At 47.4% G+C, this 18,483-nt stretch overlaps 1 protein-coding gene across 1 annotated transcript in view; it reads right to left on the minus strand.

Annotated features, from left to right (window-relative positions):
- FGD5 (FYVE, RhoGEF and PH domain containing 5) overlaps nt 1–18,483 on the minus strand; it is a 122,372-nt gene that overhangs the window by 66,613 nt on the left and 37,276 nt on the right. The window contains exon 3 of the mRNA XM_007985334.3: nt 5,082–5,214. Coding sequence (XP_007983525.3) covers nt 5,082–5,214 — 133 coding nt within the window. The remainder of the gene's footprint in view (nt 1–5,081; nt 5,215–18,483) is intronic.

Below are 18,483 nucleotides of genomic sequence, written 5' to 3' on the forward strand. Positions count from 1 at the left end.
AGCTCTGTTCCCCATGACCATAGCCAGTTTTTTGTTGTTGTTTTTTGTTTGTTTTGTTGTTGTTGTTGTCTTAAGACAGAGTCTTGCTCTACTGCCCAGGTTGGAGTGCAGTGGCACCATCTTGGCTCATTGCAACCTCTGCCTCCTGGGTTCAAGCAATTCTCCTGCCTTAGCCTCCAAAGTAGCTGGGACTAGAGACAGGTGCCACCACGCCCAACTAATTTTTTGTATTTTTAGTAGAGACGGGGTTTGACCATGTGAGCCAGGATGGTCTCGATCTCCTGACTTCGTGATATGCCCACCTCGGCCTCCCAAAGTGCTGGGATTACAGGCGTGAGCCACCATGCCTGGCCGCAAGTTTGTTTTTTATAGCAGTTGTTACCACCTAATCCCATCTTAGGAGTTTTCTGGTTTACCTTCCATCCCTTTCCCTAGAATGTGAAACTCCAACAGGGCAGGCAGGGACTGGTCTGACTTGTCACTGCTGTATCTTCAGCCCTTGAAAGGGTGCTTGCATGTTGGTCTTTCCTGACAATGAGCCAGGCACAGAGTAGATGCTCAGTACATACTTACTGAATAAATAAGTTTCTGTGGAAGAAGAGGAGGGACTGGGAGTAACCAAGTGAAGATACAGACAGAAGAGAGGCAGACAGTGGAGAAAGTTCATGTTCACTAGATGAGTATTGTTTTCTGGGAGTGGGAAGCACAGGCTATGGTTCAGAGGCCCTTCCCCGGGGCCCAGGAGAAGCAAGCATTTGCAGTGGAGCCAGCGTGCAGCTGTGCATCTAGGTCTAGAAGTCCACAGCACAGAGAAAGTGCATGGTGGTGTTTAACCCCAGCTGGGGACTGGTCCAATGGCAACAACCAGGGCTCAGGTGGACCCTTTAATTGGAGGCAGATGGTCAAGGCAAGGCTATAGGGTCAAGGACCAGGGACACTGGTCCGCCGGCCCAGCAAGAGCAGAGCTCTGGGCATGTGGGCCTGGCTGGGCAGGAGCAGACCTGCCACAGAGGGTGTGACGACAGGAAGGGTCTGTTCCAGAGACAGGCCAAACTGGGAAACAAATGTGGCCATGAGACTCAGGTGAGGGAGGCGGTCCCTGGGAGGGGCTGCTGGCTGCTGGGCTGGTCTTGCAGAGCTGCTGTTTAGCCTGAAAAGGCCCCACTAGGCTCATTGTCAGGGAGGGCCAACACGCCAGCGAGTCTTTGAATGTCTCCTTTCATCAGGAGAGCTATTTTTAAGTCTTTCTTGGTTTCCTTCTCTCCCTCCCTCTTTCCTTTCACCTACAGCCTTTGTGTGTCTGAGTGGAAGCGAGGAGAGGTCAGACATGTGGATGGACCAGGGGAGCTCAGCCTCCTATCCTGCTCCCAAAACCTCTCCCATCATGACTTGGCACTCCAAAACATCCAGGAAGGGTAGGGCTCACCACTGCACCCCCAAACACACCTCCTTGGGCCCACAGGGTGACCACTCCTCACTCACACCTTCCCTGGTCTGCTCTTCTGAGGTGGTGGAGACAGAAAATCTTGCTCCCGTGTCCCACACAATGTGACTAGGGCATGGAGATGAGAGGTCTTTGCCTTTTAGAGAAACTGAATTCTCAGCCACAGTGGAGGACAAATGAGGATGGAGACACGACCCTTCTCCCCACCCCCACCCTACCAAAAATCCTCCTGCAGAAAAGAGGTGGAGAAGGTCACTCACTCGGGAAACCTCCCTTCCCATCTCCACCGTAGTTCCATGGTTGGGGAGCTCTGGGCACCAAGGGCGGCCAGGGAGTCTGCTGTCACAGCCTTTTGGGGGCTACATGGCAGCGGATATGGAGATTTAAAATGTGCCTGCTCTCTGGTCCATTGATTGCCTTCTGGAATCTACCCTCCAGAAAATCTTTTATGTGCATAAGGAGGTGTGTGAACAAGTTCACTGCAGTGCTGATGGAACTAGAAACACTAAGCATACTGTAGCGAGGAGATGGCTAAATAAACCATAGCATATCTGGAAAATGGAATACTATGTAGCCATAAAAACATTTAACTCAGAACTCTATGTATCAATGTGGGAATATCTCTGGGGTATTACTGAAGGAACCCAACTAAGTTACTCCAGGTTACTTATAGTTTGATATCATATATGTAAAAATTACAAATCCACAAAACAATACACTGTGTGTTTAAGGGAATAGGGACTAGGAATGAGAGTTCAAGGGAACTGCAGGGATTTACATGTTCCATGGTAAACCACACCTTGTGCAATGAAAGTGTAGGTTTTAACTTCAACTCTGGTATATATAATGCAAGCCTCATAAGAGGAGGGCAGGGATGTCCAATCCTATGGCAGATGAGAAGTCTGGACTCCGGAGAGTGAACTGACCTGCTGGAAAGATGAGCCTAGACTCACACACCCCCTCCCTGCTCTTGGGATGACTGGATGCTCCTGCCTCTGACCCTGACCCTGCTCTGGCTGGCCACAGGCTCTGCCTAGCTCTGGCCCCCGCAGGACACATGAAGGACCCCTGTCCAAGGCAGGGCTGCCTCAGCCTCATGACCCCAGCGTGTCACTGCTGAGTCCCGGTTGAACTTGGGCAGGTTGCTTCCCTGTTCAGGCTCCCAGTCTCAATCAAAAGCTCTGACCTTTGTATGCTCTTTTACTGAGTGGCAGGCATTGTTCTAGGTCTCCTTAGACTTATTTACCTTCATAACTATTCTGAAGCAGGTACTATTACTACTCTCCCAACCTTACAGATGGGGAAACCTAGGAGCAGAGTGGTGAGGAAGTTGCCCAAGTTACTCAGCCAGCAAGGGTCAAAGCTGAGTCTGAACTTCTTAGTCCCTAGGCTGCTCTACCACTTGCCAGCTCCTTATTCCTGGCAGTGTCCAAGCAGTGTCCAGGAGACCAGATCCTGGGTAAAAGCCAAAGTCCAGGGCCCCAGAATTGCACGAATTCACACCTTCAGAATGGTCCTGAGCAGGACAGGCCCTCTCCTCCCATACTCAACCTCTGTCTCTAGGATTCAGAAACAATAGATAATTATTACACCCCTATTGCATGGCCAACACTCTCACATTTGTGCTCCCATTCAACCCTCCCACAGCCCTGCAGTTACTATTAGTGCTCTCTTTCAGAGATGGGGAATGACTGGCCTGCAGTGACACAGCCAGAAGAAGAGATGTGGGGGGTCCCAGAGGAGGGTTTAACAGAGAACTCAGTGACTGTGGTGGGGTACATCACAAGCAGGGGGTACTCTGAGGTACAGAGAGTTGCACACGGTGGGCTCCACTGCTCCATCAGCCCTCCAACATTCTCGTGGCCAGTACCAGATTCCTGGTTTCAGGGTGGGGACTAAATCTCGGATGGCAACTATCTCTGCTCCCAGATTCCATGACCTCAGGGATGCCCAGAAAAGCCAAAATCATCTTTAAATGGGCACCATTAACTCAAGGCTCTCCTCCCTTCTCCACAAGGAGACAATATTCCTTCTTGGGAGAGGACGAGGAGTGGAGAGGTCAGAGAAGGCCTGCAGTGATAGACAACACTGGACTTGGAGCCAGCCAGAGCTGTGCTTGAGACCTGACCCCTTCATTCACTAGCTGTGTGGCCTTAGGCAAGTTACTTAACCTCTCGGAACCTCTGTGTCCTCAACTGTAAAACAGGGATAATGGTGCCAACTTTGAAGTTGCTGTAGAAGTCAAAGAGATGACAAGCATGGACAACCTCAGGAAAGAGACAGACACATGGCTCAGTACCTAGAAAGGATGAGGCATCAGGGAGACGAGTGAGAGGGGACGGGCAGGGTGTGAAGGAGCCACTGGAGGGAGAAGAGACTGTGGTGGAAGAGGCAGGAGAGAAGAGGGGACTAACTCTCTTCAGGGCTCCTGTAGCACTTGGTAGGTAACCTTATGAAAACACAGTCCAGAGAGATCAGTGGATTTTTAAAAGAAATCACCTTTGTGGAAAGAAAACGAGACACCCTCATTTGGCCAGTGCTTGTAAGTGTCAGGCACCTTTACTGAGTGCATCCACTTGCAATGGCCTTTCATCAATGTGGCAAAACTAACCTAGGCTTGAAAGGGGAGGATGATGGGGTATGGCAGGCAGGTGCAGAAAAAGGTGCAGAGGTCTGTTGGGAAGTGGGGAAAGGGGGCACTTCACTCTCTGCCTCTCCAGTCACCTCTCAACACGCAGGCATGGCCTGGAAGACGGGTGGGGTGGGTGGGGGCATTTCACTCTTCCTAGCCCATTTCCTGCAGTGATCATGTTCCCTGCAGAACAAATGCTTGAGCCCCATATCACCCAGTGATCTTTCCTGGGATGCCACCGACCAGCCACACGCCCTAGGCCGGTTCTTCACCTCTACCCACTTCTGCAAATGTACATTGTGGGAAGGACTTCATGACTCTGAGAAGGGGTGTATGGAAGGGTTGGGACTTTGTCAGTGAGTGGGTGAAGGCCAGCTCACCATGAGTGTCCAATAGACAGCATATATTACCCCCATCAGCACTGATGCACCCGTGCCCAGCAATGAGGTCTGGGTCTTCACTGTGACGTGGCCCCCAACTCACCATCAGCCTCTAGACAGCAACCTCCCTCCAGCAACTGCGTCCCCTCACAGCACTGCTGCAGGGCCAGGGAAACCAGCTTTCATCTAAAACCGCTTTCAGTTCACAAAATTCCCTTATAGCCTTTAACACACCTCACTCTCATGATTTTCACTTCACAGATGAGGAAACTGAGACCCAGGGTGTCCGAGGTCATTAGAAGCTAGGCTGGTCTTCATTCAAATCAGGCAGCTCTATTCCACATCATCTACAAAGGCTCCAGAAAGCCCCAAACTTCATCAGACTCCAGTGGATACCGGCAAGAGCATCCACTGGAGTGGTGATTGCCCTTGCATCGCCGAGGCAGGCCCCCAGAAGGCGATGCTTCCTAGAGCCCTGACGCTGAGTGTCTCAGCCTCTGCATCCAGCCGGGCCCAGCTATCTGCAAACAGCTCCCTCCGCACCAAGGGAAGGAGCAGATCTGTTACAACCATCTCTCCACCTTCACGTCTCTGATGCCCACGGCCTACCTGTGGGGTGCCCTACCTTGTGGGTGAGGCTGGGGTCTCTTGAAGCACTGTCCTCCTCCTCTGAGCTTCTCTGCTCTTCATCCGACGTGAGGTCCTCTTTGGGGGCTGCCGACGAGATGGGACAGACTTTGTAGGGCTCTGTGTAGGCGCTGGGTCAGAGCAGGAGAAAGAAGGGTTAGAGCTTTTTGTTTAGCAAAGGCAAAGTGAACCTACCAGGGGTCCCATTCGAGCCATAGGGACAGAAAATGAGAAGTAAGACTCAGGCACAAACCTCCTACTTCCCCACCCCAGCCATACTAGCTTCCATGTGGAGCCCTGAACACACCAGGCCCTTGCTGCCCAGTGTCTTTGCACATGTTAAGACAGACTTGCTTCCCTGCAGACATGGGGCAGGCTCCCATGCCAAAGGGAGGCCCGAATAACTCACGATGTGGGCAGGAGATGTTGAGTCTGAGTGGTCTGGGATCTGGACTGGCCTGGTCAGGCAGCAGCGTTAGTCCTTAAGGTGGCAGTGTGCTCTGGGCCTGAGTAAGGGATGCAATGATGTGGTGGACACAATCCAGGACTGTATTCCAGCCCCTAGGCCCGGCCTTGCCATCTGCTAGATCACAGACAAGACATCGCTCAGGGCATCAGTTCCCACTCAGCTGCATAGCAACAAGGATTCCTGTCTCACCTTCTTGGCAGCTACTGTGAGCATCACAGCTCATCTAGGTGTGATAGTCTCATATCTCTATGCCTGTGACTACTCCACAGGCATTGCCACTAAATAATGAATATAGCAGTCAGTACATATTAAGCAGGCATGGGCTAGGCATCGAGAAAAACACTGGTGAGTGAAGCAGACATGGTCCCTGTCCTCAAATGTGAACAACTCGTGCACAATCACAAACTGTGATCCCCACAGCAGGGGCTCTCAACTCTTCTCTCTACACAGCAGACTGAGTATTCCACAAGAGACTATGCTCTTCTGTTCAAAAACCTTCAGTGGCTCCCTCTTGCCATTGGCAATGTGGCCCCAGACAACTCACAAACCTTTCTTCCTACTCAAAATCTGGACTTATTAAATCCTCACCAAATACTTACTCCTGCCCTCTGGGAATGCCTGGATGAGATGCTGGAATGATAGATGGATGGCAGGACAGAAGGGAGCAGCCACTTCCTGGACTGCCTGGACCAAGGGTTCCCCCAGGCCCTGGCCCAGGCAGGGGGAAGCGAGGTGGGTGGGCGACATCAGGGGAGGAGAAACAGAGCCTTAGGCAATAGTGAGCTAGATGCCTATCCTGGAGCTCCTCAAATATCTTTTAAAGGAGGCAGAACCGCCTGTACCTAACCCCAGAGTACCTGCAGCCTAAGGAGCTTGGGGCTCTGCCAAGGCCAGAGTAGGGTCCCCTGCTCCACAAGGGGCTATAGGGTCAGACAGAGCAGGGACAAGGTAACCTGTCTCTGCCTGGGCCTCCACTGACATAATGGGTTGGAGGTGGGGACTGTGGCTGTGCACTTGTGTACAGAGGCAAACCCAGTCCTCACCAAAGCTGAGCCACGACTCAACCTACTAGTCTACAGGCAACCCTCTGGTCAGACTTCTTTCTTCTTCCTTTTCAAAAACATTGCTTTTTGTCCTTTTCTTTCAAATGATGAGGTGTTTTACAACAAGCCATATACCTACTACCAAGGTATACAAAGAAATAACCCCCTGCCAGACTTGCTGAGGTGTGCCAAAGCCTCCCTCCTGTCCCAGGGTCACCTTCACCTCCGCTGCCAGTCACCATGCCACCAAGGGCCACCAGCTCCCTCCACTGAGGAGCGGTCCCCAGCCTAAATGTAATCTGCTCAGCAGAGCTCAGATCAGGCTCAGTAAAGTGACTGCATGAACTGGTCTCACAGAGCCCTCACTTCCCTCCCTCCAGAGCTGCCTGCATCCCTTTTTCCAGCAGACTTGGAGTGGAGTCCTGCCCTCCCTCTGAGAGGAACAGCCACCTCAGTCAGCAGGAGCAGGTGGTGCTCTATCCAGGATAAGCAGTAAGGATGAAGGATGCAGGCATGAGCCACTGTGCCTGCCCAACTAATGGTAACTTTCAAATGTCTTACCATAAAAATGATAAGGCGATGGATACGTTAATGACCTTGATTTAATTATGCCACACTGTATACATATACTAAAACATCACATTGTACCCCATAATGGTATAGGGTTATGACTTGTCAATCAAAATAATAGTAATACATTTTTAAAGGTCTACAAATGTCTTTAAAATATGCTTTCACAATATGAAAGAGCGAGTATGATCCAATGCCTTTGCAGAGTCAATGAAAAAATGGCAGCAACAGACCCTATCTTAAACAGAAGTTGGCAGTAAAATAAATCAAAACATTCTGACACTAAAACCAAAACTGTCAACACCGCTGCTCCTACTAACCCTGGTATTGCTACCAAGTTGATCATATACAGGGCAAGGAAACATCTCTGATAGATGTTAACTTCTTCCCAAATGCTCTGACAGACCCTGGCAGAAACCTGTGTCCTGGGAAAGTAACCATGTCTTCCCTTGGGGAAAAAGACTGGGAACACTTACATATCATATCTATCTCCCCAGTCTGCCAACAGAAACCTCTGAGATGAGGCCGGGTGCAGTGGCTCATTCCTGTAATCCCAGCACTTTGGGAGGACAAGGCAGGCAGATTACGAGGTCAGGAAATCGACACCATCCTGGCTAACATGGTGAAACACCGTATCTACTAAAAATACAAAAAAAAAAAAAAAAAAATTAGCCTGGCGTGGTGGCGGGCTTCTGTAGTCCCAGCTACTCGGGAGGCTGAGGCAGGAGAATGGCGTGAACCTGGGAGGAGGAGCTTGCAGTGAGCCGAGATTGCGCCACTGTGCTCCAGCCTGGATGACAGAGTAAGACTCTGTCTCAAAAAAAAAAGAAACCTCTGAGATGAGCACTTTGCTCAGTATGGTCAAAGGAAGCCTGCAAGGCTCTACATTTTCAGCTATCTGGTGCCCACCTGGTTTTTCATTCATTCATAAAAATTCCTATTAAGAGCCGTCTGTTCTAGACTCTACTATAGGTACTGAGGGTACAGTGTCTATAGCCTCTCTAGTCAAAATGCCCATTATAATCATAACTGGGTGAGTTGTTATCTTCAGGTGGATTCCTTGAGCATACCAATATATTACATATGAGAAAGCTCTCTAACCCAACTACCTACCCATCCACTCATTCACCCGTCTATCTATTAATCTATCTAGCCAGCCAGCCAGCCAGCCATCCATCCATCCATCCATCCATCCATCCATCCATCCACCCACCCACCCACCCACCTATCCACTTCAGGACATTGGACATCTGACCATCCACTCACCCTTCCAGCCATCCTTCCATCTACTCACTCAGCCATCCATCCTTCTACTCACCCATCCCCTCACACTCACTCACCAAATATGGCTCAGCAACTACTTCATGGAGCTAACACATGAGGGGATCAAAGATGACTAACGTAATCTCTCTGGCCTCAGAGAGAGTACAGTGCAAATTATCTCTGAGCCCAGAGAGAGTACACAGCAAAGTCTTCCGAACCTACCCTCTTCACCAGCACTTTGCACTGTACTCTGGGTACTTTACTGTATTCTCTGGCCTCGGAGGTGGAGAGGGTGGGCTCAGAAGTCAGACTGCCTGAGTGGAATCCCAGCTGTGCCACTTCAAGCAAGTTTCTTAATCTCTCCATGTCTCAGCTTTTTTTTTTGTCAGTTTCATCTACAAAACAGGAGTGATAGTAATATAGGTATAGATTATTTAGAGGATTCATTGATATAATGCAACAAAGGTACTCAGAAGTGGCACAAAGAAGGTCCTCATTAGATATTAGCTAGTGGTGGTGTTTCCATAACCTGACAGCAACAGATGAAATAAGTTTATCAGAATAGCCCATAAGAACAATGAAAATGCAGACTGTCCTATCCTTCCATCAGTTGGTATCTTTCTGCTCTTTAGCTGACACTAAGGGTGGTTCAGAACCAGTAGAAAGGTCCCCATCTCTATGGTACCTTACGACTTACAGGCACCTTTATATCTGTTTCTTTGTTGAAGTCTCCTGGTTGCCCAGGGCTCAGTGCCTATGTTTTCTCAAGCCCCAAACCAGGACCAAGGATCTGAAGCTTTGCTGTATGGTAAGTGAGGAAGGACATTTGAGAGATAGTTTGGAGGCCAAAAGGATGAAATTTCAGTAGGGCTCAGTGGCTCAAGCCTGTAATCCCAACACTTTGGGAAGCTGAAGCAGCAGGATCACTTGAAGCCAGGAGTTCAAGACCACTCTTGGCAACAAAGTGAGATCCCGTCTCTAAATTAAAAAATTAGTGAATGTGGTGGCTCATCCCTATTGCTATTAGCCTCACCTACTTGGGAAGCTGAGGCAGGAGAATTGCTTGAGCCTGGGGGTGTTGAGGCTGCTGGTCACATCACTGCACTCCAGCAGCCTGGGTGACAGAGCAAGGCCCTGTCTCTAGAACAAACAAACAAAAAAAAGACATTTCTAACCATTATTTCAAGAGTTTAAAGGACAGAAAAATCATTTGATAATATTCAACATCCCTTCATGATAAAAGCTCTCAATAAATTAGGTGCAGAAGGAAAGTACCTCAACATAATAATGGCCATACATGTTAAACCCACAGCTGACATCTTACTGTGTTAGCTTTTAGCTTTTCCTCTAAGAACTGGAGCAAAACAAAGGTGTCCACTCTCACCACCATTCTTCAACATACTACTGGAAGTCCTAGCCAGAGCAGGAAGACAAGAGAAAGAAATAAAAGGCATCCAAATTAGAAAGGAAGAAGTCAAACTGTCCCTGTTTGCAGATGACATAATCTTATATATAGAAAACCCTAAATATTCTACCAAAAACCTCTTAGAGCTGATAAATTCAGTAAAGTTGCAGGATACATAATCAATATATAAAAATCCATAGCATTTCTATACACGAACAATAAACTAGCTGAGAACAATTTTTCAAGAGCTACAAAAAAATTACAATACATTTACAATAGCTACAATAAAAGCCCAATCTAGAAATAAATTTAAGAAAGTGAAAGACTTCTACAAGAAAAACCATAAAACACTGATGAAAAAAAATCAAAGAGGATACCAACAAATAGACATTCCATGCTAATGGACCAGAAGAATTACTGTTGTAAAAATGACAATACTTATCCAAAACAATTTACAGATTCAACGTGATCCCCATCAAAACACTAATGACATTCTTCACAGAAACAGAAATTAAAATTCTAAAATTTACATGGAGCCACAAAAGACCCAAATAGCCAAAGCAATCCTGAGCCAAAAGAATAAAGCTGGGGGCATCACATTACCAGACTTCAAAATAAACTACAAAGCTATAGTAACCAAAAAAGCATGGCACTGGAATAAAAACAGATGCATAGACCAATGGAACAAAATAGAGAACTCAGAAATTAATCTATATGTTTACAGACAACTAATGTTTTGACAAAAGTGCCAAAAACACTCACTGGAGAAAGGACAGTCTAAATGGGGCTGGGAAAACTGAATATCCATATGTAGAGGAAGGAAACTAGATCCTCACCTCTCATGCTATGAAAAAATCAACTCAAAACGGATCAAAGACCTAAATGTAAGACCCAAAACTATAAAACTAATAGAAGAAAACACAGGAGAAATGCTTCAGGACATTGGTCTGGGAAAATATTTTATGACTAAGACCTCAAAAATACAGGCAACAAAAGTAAAAATAAACAAATGGGATTATATCAAACTACAAAGCATCTACACAGCAAAGGAAACCATCAACAGACTGAAAAGACAACCTACAGAATGGGAGAAAATATCTGCAAACTACTCATCTGACAGGGAATTAATATCCAGAATAGATAAGAAACTCAAATGTCTTAACAGAAAACACACACACACACACACACACACACACACACACACAAACCCCAATCTGATTAAAAAGATGGGTAAATGATCTGAATAGACATTTCTTGAAAGAAAACATACAAATGGCCAACAAGTGTATTTTTAAAATTCTCACATCACTAATCACCAGGGAAATGCAAATCAAAATCACAATGAGATATCATCTCACACCTATTAGAATGGCTATTATCAAAAAGACACAAGATAACAAATGCTGGCAAGGATGTGGAGAAAGGGAACTCTTCCACACTGCTAATGGGAATGTAAATCAGTAGAGCCACTATGGAGAACAATATGGAGATTCCTCAAAAAACTACAAATAGAAGTACCATGTGAACCAGCAATCCCACTACTGGGCATTTATCCAAAGGAAAGAAAATCAGTATATGGAGGAGACATCTGCACCCCCATCTTTACTGCAGCAGTATTCACAGTAGCTGAGATACGGAATCAACCTAGGTATCCAACAACAGATGAATGGATAATGAAAATGTGGTATACACACAAGATGGAACACTATTCAGCCATAAAAAGGAAAGAAATTCTGTCACTTGTGGCAACACAAATGGGATTGGAGGACATTATGTTAATTGAAATAAGCCAGAAACAGAAAGTTAAACACTGCATCTTCTCACTCATACGTGGAAACTAAGAAAAAGCTGATCTCAGAGTAGTAAAAAGTGGAACAGAGGATACTAGAAGCTGGGAAGGGTAGGAGTAAGGTGAGGATAAGGAGAGACCTGTAAAAGAATATAAAAACACAGCCAGATAAGAGGAATAAGTTCTAGGGTTCCATAGCACTATAGGACTACAGTTAGCAATCTATATTATATAGTTGCAAGTAGCTAGGAGGAGGATACTGAATGTTCCCAACACAAAGAAATGATCAATGTTTGAGATGATGGTATGTTAACTACCCTGATCTGATCTATAAATTATATATATCAAAACATCACTATGGACCTAATGAATATGTACAATTATTATTTGTCAATTTAAAAAATAAAAGAGGGTCAGGTCGGCTGGCTCACACTTGTAATCCCAGCACTTTGGAAGGCTGAGACAGGAAGATTGCCTAAGTTCAGGAGTCTTCGAGATCAGCCCTGGCAACATAGCAAGACCTCCCATCTCTACAAAAAATTAAAAAACTAGCTAGGTGCAGTGGCACACACCTGTAGTCCTAGCTACTTGGGAGGCTGGGGCAGGAGGATCACTTGAGCCCAGGAGGTCGAGGCTGCAGTGAGCTATGATCATGCCACTGCAGTCCAGCCTGGGCAACAGAGTAAGCTCCTGTCTCAAAAATACATACATACATACATACATACATACATACATACATACATAAAAAGAAAAGAAATAAAAAACAAAGAACCAATGGTCTGTTGTACCTTGAATGGGATCTTTCCAGGAAATTTTGGGCATGTGGTCATTACAGGGGTAATACGGTCTCACCACTGAAGAAGCTTACCTGGAGAGTCACTTTCTAGGAAAACAGGAAAAGGGCCAGGTGGTCAGCATTGCAAGTTTAGTGACCAAGTAGCCCAGAATGTTGGCACCACACAGAACAGAGTCACTGTGTGACCTCAGGCAAGCCACTGAACCTCTCTGTTTCTTACCTATAAAGTGGTGACAACTAAGGAGGTTCACTGTAGGAGTCAATGAGAACATGATGGTGAAAGCGGCCATGGCCTGACATACAGCAGGTCCTTTCTGGCCAGCTCTGAAGAGCCTGCAGAAGGGCCAAGTTCTAAACCCCCCCCATCCCCCCCACCTAGTCTCCCTGGGACTGTATCCACCCTCTGAGTCCACTTGTGCTGTAAAGGGAATATCAATTAAAGCTGCACAGAGCCTGTTACCTTAAACGACCTTCCAAATGAGCCTAGTCCTTTTCGGCAGCCTAGAGGTGTAAAAGGACATGTGCCTCCACGTGGGGACGAATGCTGTATAACCCGGCCTGGTGCTGTCCAACTCTGACCATTTAATTCCGTCCTATGTAACGTTCGTTGGGAGCCACAAGTCTGAACACAGCCAAAAGGGTCTAATAAGTCGTAAAAAAGAAAGGAATGCTTTTCCTCCTGGGAATCTCTCAGTGGGCACTCCAACCTCAAATTCCATCCTTGCTGGTGTGGAGATTCATGTGAATGGGGCCAGATTGCAGATGTAACTTCTCCCAGCCCCTCTGAGACAGGCTGGGACCTTTCTGAAGCTCATCAGCCCAGCAGGGAGGGGAAGGGGGCTTCAGGGCTGAGCCCTGCGGGAGCTGGAAAGTTTGAAATGGAGGAGACAGGCTGGCGAGAATGAGTATCCCAATTAGCAGAATAGCTGGAAGAGCTTGTAAGTGGGCGGAGGGGAGGGCTGGATACGGGATAGGGATTTCTAGACCCTCAGACATTCGCTCCATTCCCTTGCTGAATCCTTCACCCCTCAGTGCCCCAGCACCTTCCCAGTACTAAACAGTCCCTCCAGGACTTCCCTGATGTCCCCTTCTGCTCTGATGCTTCCTTGTCTACTTCCTCACAGGGACATGGCAATCTTTGCAGATGGAGCTATCATTTGCACTGTAACTGGGACCACCGATGACAAGGCACAGCACAAATGTGATACTGTGGAAAGAGCCCAGGAGGACTAGGGGTCTTGGATCCCTCATTAAACCCTGCATCATCTGGGCTACATTGTGGCTGTCCTGGGGAGCCCCAGTTTCCACATCCATAAAACTGAGGTGGAGGCTGGACTCATGGGTCAAAGTACAAAACACTCAGACATATGAAACTGCGTCCTGAGACCAGACACACACATCCACAGCCTGGGGGCCAGGCCCTGAGAGTGCTGCCTTCCTGGTGCCTCCTCGTGTCTGAAGTGAGGCTCCCCTTCACGCCTCTTGGAAAGAACGCGTCCCGCACCCAGGGTCAGCCAAGGGATAGCATTATAATGGTTCCCAGAAACATGACCAAAGCAGAGACTTTTTTAAAAATTCAATTTCCATTTCTCACTAAGTAAAAACAAAAGTTCATCCTTGTTTTCCGACCAGAGACATCCCCACCCCTCCTCTTAAAACGCAGCAGCATCAATGGTGTCAGAAGAGTTTGTTTTCTTTTTATAACAGCATTAATGAGATATGAGTCACATACCATGAAATTTGCCCCTTTAAAATATAATTCAGTGCTTTTTAGGATATTAGTATATTTAAAGAGTTGTGTGACCAACACCATTATCTAATTTTAGAACATTTTCATCACTCCAAAAAGAAACCTCATCTCCCTCTAGGCCCCTCAGCCCCTGGCAACCACTAGTCTACTTCCTGTCTCTATGGATTTGCTTATTCTGAACATTTCATTACATGAAATCATACAATATGAGGCCTTTTGTGTCTGGATTCTTTCACTTAGTGTGTTTTCCAGGTCCATCCATTTTGTATCATGTGTCAGCTCTTCATTCTTTTTCATGGCTGAACAGTATTCCACAGTATGGATAGATCATACTGTTTATCCATTCAACTGATAGACATCTGAATTGTTTCTTTTTGGCTATTATGTATAACGCTGCTGTGAATATCTGTGTACAAATTTTTGTATAGACATATTTTCCTTTCTCTTGGGTATATACCTAGAAGTGGAATTGCTGGGTCATATGATAAACCTATATTTAATGTTTTAAGAACTACCAGACTGTCTTCCAAAGAGGCTGTATCATTTCAAATTACTACCAGGAATGTATGAGGGTTCTAATTTCTCTACAGCCTTGTCAACACTTGTTATTGTCTGCTTTTTTTTTTTTTTTTATCTTAGCCATCCTAGTGGGTTGGAAGTGGCTTTATAGAGATTTTCAAATAATTTTGTTTTTTCTGATTCCATCTCAGCCTTCTCCCAACCTATGCAAACACTATTTTTCCTAGCCAAAGAGAAAAAGGGAAACATAACTGTGACCATGAAGGCTTTATTTTCAGATAATCAAGTGAGGCTCAGAAGTCCAGCGGTGGGGCGGGGGGGCGGAATCTAAACTTTTAGAAGTCTTCAGGAACCTCATAAAATTATAAAATAAAGAGGTAATATTAAAGAAAAATATGTAAGCCAGAGCCACAAACCTACCAGTGTGATGGTGTCTCAGGCTCTGTCTTTGGGACACTGGAAGTGCCTTGGGCAACTTGGGGTAGTAATACTGGCAGCAGAGGCTGGAGCCAGCTTTTCTGCCACACTGTTGGTTCACATGCCTGGCCTAGCCATAACCACTGGCCCTAACATTTTTGGTCATCTCTGGGACTGCAGTAGAGGACAGTGGTAAAGGGCACACATTTTGGGATCCGACTGTCTGATGCCAAGACCCAGTTCTGCCACATATCAGCCCGATGACCTTAGGTAAGTTGCTTAACCTGCCTGCCTCAGTTTCCTCATCTGTAACATGGAGATATCAGTCCTTAAATTCCCAGGGTCTATGTAGGGATCAGATGAGATGACATCTGTAAATGAGGTATATGATCTGTGTAACACAGTACCTGCTGGTTTTATTTTACTAGAGTCCATCTGAGCTAAAGGCCAGTCTGAATTCAACAGGCAGAGCTCCTCAACGCTTACAGATCTGGGTTCTGGTCCCACCTCTGTTACCAGTGTGGACCCCTTCCCCTCCAAGGGCCTTAGTTTCCCCATCTGTAAAATGAGAGAACTAGAACTAGAAGCTCTTCCCACCATGAGGCCCTGTGGCTTTATGTCCAAAGCTGAGGAATTTTGCTCGAGTGATTCCTGCCACAGCTTTGGCATTATCAATCATCCTACACGGCCAAACCGACTCCCTGGCCCACGAATACATGTGCACTTTCCCATCTGAGACTGTTCCAGAATTCCTTCCCACCCTCCCCTCCACTTGCCCAACACCATCCCCCTACCCACTCCAACCCCACTCCAACCCCGGCCAAGGTCCAACCCAAATACCACCTCTTCCAAGAAGCCTTCTGTCTCTCCAGCAGGAGGGGCTCCCGTTGCAGTTTACTACAGCCACTCCAGTTAATTTATGTTCCTATATTAAAGTTCCTTGAAGGTAGCAGTCATGGGCTTGCTATGCATTTCTGTGTCCTCCATGAAGTACAAGTAGGTGCCCAAGAAATGACTGACCTATCCCAGTTTCCCCATCTCATCCCAGCTGAAGGAGGTGACTTCCTCCCACCACCCGAGGGGAGGGCGTCTCTCTGTCTGCACATATAACTGCCTGGCTCACGCTGAAATGGCATCACAGGTGCTGCCACTGCTGAGAACATTGTGGCCAGACAAGTATTAGGAGAGAAATGAGCTTCCCTTCTCACCAGGCCATGCTTTTAAATCACTAGGAATATAGCCGGGGGTGGGAGAGGGAGAAGCACCCCATGGGCTGGATCTGGTTCTCCCACAGGTTCAGCTGATGCTGAAGGATGGGTGGTGGGGACTGCCCTGGTTTCCTCAACTGCAAGATGAGCTCTACAGTTGTGGGTCCTGAGCACCTAGCAGGAGGAAACTCAGACGCATCTTTCTCCTGCAACCTCCACCCTGGGATTCAGAGGAACCCAGACCACAGGCGAAGCAGGAAGGGCCGGGGAGTCACTGCTCCTGCCTCAGGCAGCTGGGAAGGATGCAGTGGCTGGAGATTCATGGAGGACACTATAATTTAATAACCACACACCACATCTGAAGCTGCCAGGAGCTATGAGAGGGGCAGCCTATGGTTTCCAAGTGTGGTGGTACGAATAACAATCCCCTTCTCCCACCCACCTTCCACATAGACACAGCCAGCCAATAATAACAACAGCAGCAGCAGCAACAGCAGATGCAGAAGCCAGCATTTTTTAGGGCTTACTATGTGCCAGGTGCTCTATGACTTCTTCCCAACCACTGTATCCTGTAGACATTAACACTCCCATTTTACAGATGGAGAAACAGGTGCAGAGAGACTAAGTTCAGGGCCGGGATCTGAACACAGGGAATGTGGTTTCAGAGCTCCCCCTCTGACAATGAGTCTATGCAACCTCTACTGTATTTATTCATTTATTGAGCACTCAGCTAAGTACGTCCCAGAGGCTATCTCGTTTGATTCTTTCAACCACCTTAGTGAGGGTCAGAAGCACTTTCAACCACTTAGTGAGGTAACCACTATTATTATACTCATCTTTCAGCTGGAGAAACTAAGGCTCTGTGAGGTTAAATGACCCACCCAAGGTCCACTCTGCTATATTCCCCTTCCATCAACCTGTCTCAGACAAAACCACAAGCAGATGGCCCATGGCTGGACCCACACACTGGACACATCCATTCATTCGGTTCACTGTCACCTCCGCTGTGCTGGGCAGTACCAGGGCAGAGCAGGGCTCCCAGCCCACAAGGCATGAAAATGTGTGAGAGGTGCCGGGACACAGAGGAGCGTCCACAGAGCACCTGGAGGGCAGATGGGTGCAGGCCTTTGGACGCACATGAACAGGAGCATCATCTGTAGCTGGAATGGGATGCCTGGATGGGGGACGCAGAGGGAATCCATTGCACAGGGCCAGACAGAGACGGACACACTGAGGCTCAGGCCCAGAAGGGAAGGGCCTCACACTTGGACCCAGACGCGTTACAGCATACACATGCACTTGTCATGTCACTCACATGGTCTTCCCCAACTCCATCTGCCTCCTCTACTCCAAACACAGAAGCAGCATTTTCAGAGGATGCCACCCTTTGCCAAGGGCTCTAAGACCCTATAAATCCACCCTGCTCCTGAGGGCAGGGGCTGCAGCTGATTCTGCTGGTCCCTAGAGCCCAGCTGGGAATGGATGCCTGGAAAGTGTTTGCTGACCTGAACTGATCTGACTTCTCACACCAGCCAGGGCCCAAGGGCCCTCCTTTCCAAGGCCAGCTCAACCCTTACCTCCTACTCCAGGAAGCCTTCCCTGACTACTAGCTAAGCTAATGAGGCTTAAGCTTTAGGTCCTACACTTGCATGGGCTGGTACCTTTCAAGGTTCTATGAGTTAATTTATAATCTTTTTTATTTGCATAAATTTAAAAAATAACCTATATACTATCAGTATAATCAACATAGAGCCCATTTCTTACAAGATTTTAATTTTCCCACACTTCTTAAGGAAGTTTTTTGTAGTATAAGTGAGGTGCCTAACTTGTACCCCATGGGTTCCAGGGCTGCATGGGGCTGGCCTGGCCTTTTGGCATCTTGGTTCTTCCATTTGGGTTCTGTACTCCATGAGGGCAGTGAGCCTTGTGGTGTTAAGGCTGCGGCAAGTTACCTACTTAACAGGTGGGGACAGTGAGGGCCAGAGGGAAGGATGAGAAAGCAGACCAGATTTCCACGGCTCCCAGAAGCCTCCCTGCAAAGGGGGTCAGCAGTCCTGCGGTTCAGGCGTTCGGGGTGTGGCAGTCTTGGAGGGAAGAGGCGCGGGGAAGGGCAGGGCTGCCTGGGAAGTGGGACTTTTTCCTTCCACAACAACGAAAAGTCTCGTCCAAAG

Source organism: Chlorocebus sabaeus, chromosome 22 (genome assembly GCF_047675955.1).
Source record: "Chlorocebus sabaeus isolate Y175 chromosome 22, mChlSab1.0.hap1, whole genome shotgun sequence".
Taxonomy (NCBI): domain Eukaryota; kingdom Metazoa; phylum Chordata; class Mammalia; order Primates; family Cercopithecidae; genus Chlorocebus; species Chlorocebus sabaeus.